The 7,545-nt window shown below is 42.2% G+C and overlaps 2 protein-coding genes and 1 long non-coding RNA gene across 3 annotated transcripts in view; 1 reads left to right on the top strand and 2 right to left on the bottom strand.

The window, feature by feature from the left end:
• Positions 1–1,545, bottom strand: part of LOC108165916 (zinc finger protein OZF-like) — a 5,010-nt gene extending 3,465 nt beyond the window's left edge. The window contains exon 1 of the mRNA XM_017303064.1: positions 1,318–1,545. Coding sequence (XP_017158553.1) covers positions 1,318–1,420 — 103 coding nt within the window. The 5' untranslated portion in view covers positions 1,421–1,545. The remainder of the gene's footprint in view (positions 1–1,317) is intronic.
• LOC108165919 (uncharacterized) lies at positions 400–2,248 on the top strand. Its single transcript, XR_001776242.1, has 2 exons — positions 400–1,303; positions 1,541–2,248. It is a non-coding gene; the product is annotated as an uncharacterized LOC108165919 (long non-coding RNA).
• A 1,893-nt stretch (positions 2,249–4,141) lies between these two features.
• Positions 4,142–7,545, bottom strand: part of LOC103460070 (zinc finger protein OZF-like) — a 5,279-nt gene continuing 1,875 nt past the window's right edge. Inside the window, exons 2-3 of the mRNA XM_017303067.1 lie at positions 4,743–6,415; positions 4,142–4,665 (exon numbers count right to left, since the gene is read on the bottom strand). Of these exons, the coding sequence (XP_017158556.1) occupies positions 5,070–6,415 (1,346 nt within the window). The 3' untranslated portion in view covers positions 4,142–4,665; positions 4,743–5,069. The remainder of the gene's footprint in view (positions 4,666–4,742; positions 6,416–7,545) is intronic.

Here is a 7,545-nt window from a genome sequence, read left to right as displayed (position 1 = left end):
AGCTCGGTCATCAGGGAGGGACTCAGAGTAGAGCCGCTGCTCCTCCACGTCGAGAGGAGCCAGTTGAGGCTCGGGCATCTGGTCAGGATGCCTCCTGGACGCCTCCCTGGTGAGGAGTTCAGGTCCCACCGGGAGGAGGGGAGACCCAGGACACCTGGAGGGACGATGTCTCTCTATGGCCTGGGAACGCCTTGGGGTTCCTGGAGGACCTGGAAGAGGCTGGGGAGGGAAGTCTGGGCCTCCTGAGGCTGCTGACCCCGAGACCCGACCCGGATAAGATGGATGGATGGACAATTAATGATTTAAATTAGATCACTCAATTACTCGCCAAAATAATCGATTACAACTGCAGACCAAAAACCAACACATCAATAACGGAGAATAAATAGTTATTTAAATAAATGAATACCTTAATAAAATGTTTTTTTTAAATCGTGAAACGGGATGAAAGTTTCTAGGACATCACAGTAAAAGGGTCATTAAGTATTTAGGTGTATTTGAAACACTGCAGGTTGAAAAATTGATGTTTGCTCAAAAATATTTGTTGAAATTGAATTCATGACAGATTTCATGTTGCAAAATATGAAATCTGGGCTTGGAGCTGCAGGACAATGCAGCTCAGTCAACTTATGATCTTTAGCTGTATTGGAACAATGACCGATAAAAAGATTAATACAGAAACGTAATTTGGCTCATTTACAGTCTTGTCTGAGGATTAGCAGCATCAACATGCTGGGATTGAACAGTTTCAGTCCTGAAGCTCCTTGTGTACGTAATTAGCATCACACCTAAATTTACAGTAACTGTCAGAGCAATGTTTACATTTATAATCTCTAATTGACTCAACATCTGATTAACAGCAAAAACAACAGTTTTTTGCATAATGGGATATAAAAGTATATCCAAGGTTCAGGAAACAGGTCAGGCTAACTGGTGCACAGCGAACCTGCGACTGATTTTATGTTTACATTTAAAAGTCTTGTTCTTATTTTCTCTGATGAAACTTTGAGAACATGGAGTGAAACTGTCTGCGCGTCCAGTTCAGTGTGTCAGTAACAACCAACAGAACTAAGACAAAATGCTGCTGCATTTCTGAGATCATTTATCTTTTCCAGATGCATTTCGCTCCCATTACTTCCGGGTTCATTGAAAGGTCACGCGGATAATGACGTTAACGTCAAACGTCAGTCTGACTTTTACCGTAATAAACCGTGTGAGCGGAGCTAATTTTAGCAGAGAGCTAACCTCCGCCGTTTTGACTGACGCCGCTGCCGGCCTGCAGCTCCCATCCCCGATGAAGAAGGTAAATCTCCAAACCTGATGTGTGCAGCCGATGTTCGGGGCTGAAAGCAGCATCCAGTATTTCGTGTCTCTGCTCCTCTGCTGCATCCAGCCGCTGTTTGACCTGCTGTCTCCACATCTCTGCTAGCTTTTCTCTCTCCAAACTTTCCTTTAACAGTTACTGAGCAGCTCCAGCTCAGCCTCGAACCGTTTCTCTTCTTTCCAGAGTTCACCAACTGCTGCTGTTTCTGTCTYWMAGCTTCATTAACTCTCCCGCTGCTGCTCCGTGGACAGAAACCCGACAAAACGCGAAGGACGGCGCTCCGACTGCCGCCATTGTACCGGAGAGAAGCACGAGTCTGCGCACTGGGGTCAGAGGCTGGACCCGCCAATCACGGAGTAGAACACCCGGAAGTCCCGCCCACATTACGTTTTGTTGCTGCCATGTTCTGAGTGGCATTTTCTTCACAATAGAAGCTGAATTTGTAGCACATTTCTTTTCAAGCTGTTTATTCCGTGATGCATTTGCAACATAGAACTCTCTTTCACATGAAGTATATTTTTAATATATCGAATAATTAAATTAACTTTAATGTGATGAAATAAGCTAAGTTTTACATATGCCCAGTAAAAGTTAAACATTTCTAAACCACCATTGATTCAAAAGGTGAATTTTAGATTTCATTTAGACTAATTAATTTTTTCCAGCCAATTGAACATTTTAAAAAAGAACTTCAACTATATCCTTTAAATTAAATTAAATCCAAATGCTTCAACTATTACAGTGATAGTTGCACAATAACATAAAACTGAGAAAGTATATATTTCATAATTAAATCACGTCACCACATTGATATGAAATATTTTGGTTTCCTATTGAAGGATAAATAATTATCCATTCAGAAAGTTCCTTGTTCTTTTTAGTGTAACTTGTTTATATCATATAAAAATATTTTAGCAAAAGCTGCTTCTTGAATCACTGGATTTTTTCTTTTAATAGGACTGATCTAAACGTACTGATAAAAATGCACAATGTCCAACAGATCAGAAATTAAAGCAATTTGTCTCCAGTAATTAAAGAAACTTCAAATCTCCAAGAATGTTCAGTCGTTCTCCCCCATCGTCTTTTCTGCTTGTCCAGCTCAGAGATCAGGGATGAAACCCACCTGGAGTCTCCTGTTGGTCGTAACCAGGGGCGCGCATAGGGGGGGGAAGTGATGACAGTTCAGGGGCCCAGACCAGCAGGGGGTCCTCCACAATTTATTCATTTTTTGTTCATAGAAAATATATATATATATTGAGGTCCTGTCAATTGCAAAATCCATTATATTGTATTTTTGAAGATTGTTTTTAGCAGTAAAACGTTTATGTTCCCACTTCAAGACCAAAAAACACGCATCCATATTTGCCCTGAACCCCCCAGAACCCCGCATGAAATGGTTCGTTCCTGCTGGACGGTGACGTTTTCAGCAGCAGACGGTAGGAAACAAGAACGACTGTGGCTGTTACTGTGCTGCTAAGAAAAGTTATAGTCAGGTTTTCAAAAACAAAATAGAGATAGAGAGAGAAAGGTGAGAGTGTTAATTTATAACCCAGTTTTTCTCCAAGAGGTGAGTAGACTGTGTGAGATTATCAACCATTTAGCATAATTAGCTTAGCTACAGACTGTTTGCCTCCATTTCACAGCATTTAATGAATTAAGGAAACAAATTACCAACATATTCATATTCATTTAACTTGTCCCTTTTACCACTTAACAGATGAGTCAGTCAGCAGCAGCTCTAACCCACGTCCCTCCTGATCCGTCCTCTCCAGAGTGAAATTAAAGCTGCAGTAACTTTTATATAAATATTTTTCCACATATTTGTTAAAACTGTCATTATGTTGTGACATTACGGTATGAGAGGTAAACTGTGAAAAATCTGTTTCCTCTGCTTTCTCCCAGTGCTGGAAACAACCAGAGGCAGGAGAGTTTTAGTGCTGTCAATCACAACCTCATGTGGTGCTGCTCATCCTTCCTCCCCTCGCTCTGTGCTATTCTGCAGCTAGCATAGCCTGTTGTAAATGCTCAGCTTGGTTAGCATAGCTACCAATGACGGCAGATAAACGGTTTCCTGTAATGATAAGTTGTTTCTCCACCATTAGCACATTTAGCAGTGAGTGAATGAGGATGATTGACAGCRCTAAGACCCTCCTCCTGGTTCTGATTGGTTGTTTTGGTCAGAACGGTGCATCACTTTAACCAGTAATTCAGGAAGCAGATGGAGGAGATTGATTGTTTCCACAGATTATCTGTCTCATAACTGCTACATGGTGACAGCTGTAACAAATATGGAGGAAACATGTTTTTATTAAAGTTACAAACTGCAGCCTGAATAAAATGCAGCTACTAGCATGTTTAGAAGTCTGGATAACTTTATGTGTATTTTGCTCGTTGCTTTAGACTGTTGCTCGTTGGTGGAGACGTTTCAGTATCTAAACTAATAGAAAACATTAAACCACCTACTAGCATCCTGGATGTGGACTGTTGGATGATAAATTCATGAGCAGTAAATATTGTGCTGGTATCAGGATTGAACCAAAGAAAGCAAAGCAGATGCAGCCTTTAAAACTGTGACGCTTTTTATGGGTCAAATAGACTCAAAAAATTGTAACAGCAGCTGTTTAGGGGGCCCAATGTCATCTTTTGTCAGGGGGCCCAAGATTCCTGGTGACGCTCCTGGTCGTAACAGAAACTATCCCACATCTGTGCAGGAAGTTGAGTCTTCCTTGTGTCTCGTACCGCAGCAGCAGCAGAGGAAACAATGAATATTTTGCTCCAAACACACAAAAAAAAATCAACAAATCTCAGGACTTTGAATTTGATTCAGTTTAAACGTGATGATTTATTTTTTCAAAGTTGTGTGTATTGATGTATTTACGGCAATCAGCTGAAACATTATGACCACCCACAGCTGAAGGCAGGCTAACATCTTCCTCACACTCATCAGACGAAGCTCAGATCCGGTCTGGAGGTCAGACCGACTCTCACACACTTTGAAGGTTCTCCTCAGCCCATGTTCTGGACCCGTCTGAGTGTTGTGGGTCAAGATGTTCTGATTCGGTCTGAATGGATTTCACTTGATAATCTTCTCAAAGACGCACTTCACTTGTTCCTGCCTTACATATATGTAATATTTAACTTTTCCTAATATTCTAATCTTCTCACACTGAATATGAGGTTTTCCTTCTTTATGAGCCAGAATCTTAGAGAATCATTTTAGCGATTGATTTATCTGAACTTTTAAAAGGATCCATGATTAGTTGCAACAACAGACTTTATCTGAATAAAATACTTATTTCAGATATAAAGACGATACAGTAAAATACTGTTAGCTCCAGCTACTGGCGTTAGCTCCAGCTACTGGCGTTAGCTCCAGCTACTGGCGTTAGCTCCAGCTACTGGCGTTAGCTCCAGCTACTGGCGTTAGCTCCAGCTAAAGTCCACAGATCACCATTGGCTCCCTTTTTCAGACCGTAGGGGGCGCTGCTGGTTACAATGGGCTGTGCCGACCAAAGATAAGCATGTTTAAAATTCAGCTGAGTCTTTGCTGCAGTGAAGACGGCTGATGCATCAGCACTTTTCTCAACAATGTGATAAAAGCAACTGATTATTGTCTGTTCTGCTCGTGATTAAATGTTTCTGAAACCAAATATGTTTTTTATGAACAAAAGAAGCTAAAAAGGTTCTGGAGTAAAGACCCATTTAATTAGCAGTGCCCGCGTTTCTTCATCGACCATGGGAGTAGCTAAAGATTCTTCCCTGCTGCGTGGGTTCTCATGTGCATGTTTAGATTTCCTTTTCGGTTAAATTTTTGTCCACAAACATCACAACTGAACGGTCTGTATCCTGTGTGGATTTTTATGTGGCTGTTTAAATTTGACTTTTGGTTAAATCTTAGTCCACAAAAATCACAGGCGTAGGGTTTGTCTCCTGTGTGGATCCTTACATGCGTCATTAAAACTGACTTTTGGTTAAATCTTTGGCCACAAATTTCACAGCTAAAAGGTTTGTCTCCTGTGTGAATAATCATGTGTCTGTTTAAAGCAGATTTGTGGGTAAATCTTTGTCTACAAACGTCACAACCAAAAGGTTTCTCATCAGCGTGGCTGCCCATGTGTCGGTCTAAATGTGCCTTTCTACTAAATCTTTGTCTGCAGACATCACAAGCAAATGGTTTTTCTCCTGAGTGGATTTTGATGTGTCTGTCTAAATAGGCCTTTTCATGAAATCTTTGTCCACAAATGTCACACCCAAAAGGTTTCTCCCCTGTGTGAATTTTCAGGTGTCTGTTTAAATGGGATTTCCTGTTAAAACTTTGTCCACAAACATCACAGCCAAACGGTTTCTCCCCGCTGTGGATTTTCATATGTCTGCTTAAATGTGTTTTTTGACTGAACGTTTGTCTGCAGACGTTACAAACAAAAGTTTTTTCTACTGAGTGGAGTATGATGTGTTGGTCTAAATAGGACTTTTCATCAAATCTTTGTCCACAAACCTCACAGCCAAATGGTTTCTCCAAAGTATGAACTTTCAGATGAACTTTGAGATGTTTTTTCTTGGTAAAACTCTGACCACACTCGGTACATTTAAAACATCTCTGATCTGTCTGGACTTCCCTCTCCTGGTCCATGTTTGTATTCTCTCTGAAGCCTTTGCAGTCATTCTCATTGCCTTCATCTTCTGACCCAGGATGGTTCACCTCATCGTCATCATCACTGATCTCCGTCTCTGAAGAGCTGGAAGCATCTCCATGAGGGTTTTGATCAGGATTTTTGGTGCATTCTGCTCCTCCGCAGCCCTCTTCTGTCTTCATCTGCTGAGCTGAGCTGCTGCTTGGCAGTTCTCCATCTTCTGTTTGACGAAGATCAGAGATCAGAGGTTCSTCTTCATCATCTTCACTCTTTATGAGAACAGCAATGACTGGAGACCTGGAGGCATCAGCCTCCTCCTTCACGCTGAGCGGCTCCCCCTGCTGGCTGCTCCAGGGCTCCTCCTCTTCCTCCTCTTCCTCCTTCATGTGGACGGGCTCTGGGTGGTTCTGGTCCAGATCAGGACTCGGTTCTTCTTTAACCAGCAGAACCTGATGAACATCTGCAGGGAACACAGAAACACTTTATGTACATAATGAACATTATGCAGACACTGAAACATATTATTGAAATTATAATTATTACACAATAAAGCATTTTTAACTTTCAGGAACAATAAGCAAACAGTCAACTGGAGTTTCTGAGATAAGCAGGTAGATATTGACATGTAGATATGAAAGCGCCTTTTTCTCAAATGCTCTAATCTGCTTTAAAGTGCGCAGCACAGAGTTGAACGGTCAGTGAAACTCCTAAAGATGATGACTGTGAGATTCTAAAAATTAAACATAAACCAGGATAAGAAACCAAAAATTAACCATCACCAAGATTCATGACTTTGACCGTCGTTATTTAGCCCCAGTCTGTATTTTCCATGTGTTTAAAAAAAGAAAAGTAGTTGTTGTCTCTTTTGGCTGAGCACAGGCTACGCTCATGTCTCTTTAAGACGCTGCGCTGGTCATGTGACCAGCCAATCAGCAGCAAGAAGTCAACGACACGGTGAAGCTGAGAAAATGGCCGTCGAGCCGGTCGGGGAAACGCTGTGGCCACAGCCTGGACACATCCTGTGACGTGAGCTTTATTTTGAAAAGTAAGCATCGGGGGCGTGGCTTATGTTCCCCGGGTCGGCGCCATGAGCCGAGCGCCACGACCCGGCAGGTGTCCGGGCTGAAGCCTCGGCTCACAAAGGACTTTTAGAAGTATAACTTCTCAACCTGTTCAGTTGTTCAACAGCTTTTAACTAAAAGTACAAAAGTTCTCATTTATTTTCAGATGCTGAGGTCCAACAGAACCAGAACCAGAACCAGAACCAGCTCTGTGGTTCTTCCACCGTCTGTGTTTATATGGATGCCGTTGAACACTTTGACTAGGCCGGTCTCAGTGCTGTGGTAACCATGGAAACCAGACTGAARGCGGCTGCTTTACTGCTGACACAGATTTTCCAGTAACGATGCTGATGAAGGGGAGGTCAGAGGTCAGCAGCAGGGATCTGTTTTTATCAGAGGTTTGACCTCTGCTGGTTTTAAAGCCTGGAGGAAAATCACCTGATGAGAACCACGAGTTTATGATTCAGGTCAGAGGGATGGAGGCTGGACTGTCTGAAGGACAGGTGAGGGTGGATGGACAGGTGAGGGT

The sequence above is a fragment of the Poecilia reticulata genome, unplaced genomic scaffold (genome assembly GCF_000633615.1).
Source record: "Poecilia reticulata strain Guanapo unplaced genomic scaffold, Guppy_female_1.0+MT scaffold_159, whole genome shotgun sequence".
In the NCBI taxonomy this organism is placed as follows: domain Eukaryota; kingdom Metazoa; phylum Chordata; class Actinopteri; order Cyprinodontiformes; family Poeciliidae; genus Poecilia; species Poecilia reticulata.
Note: the sequence above shows the minus strand (reverse complement) of the source record. Positions and strands in the feature narration are given on the sequence as shown.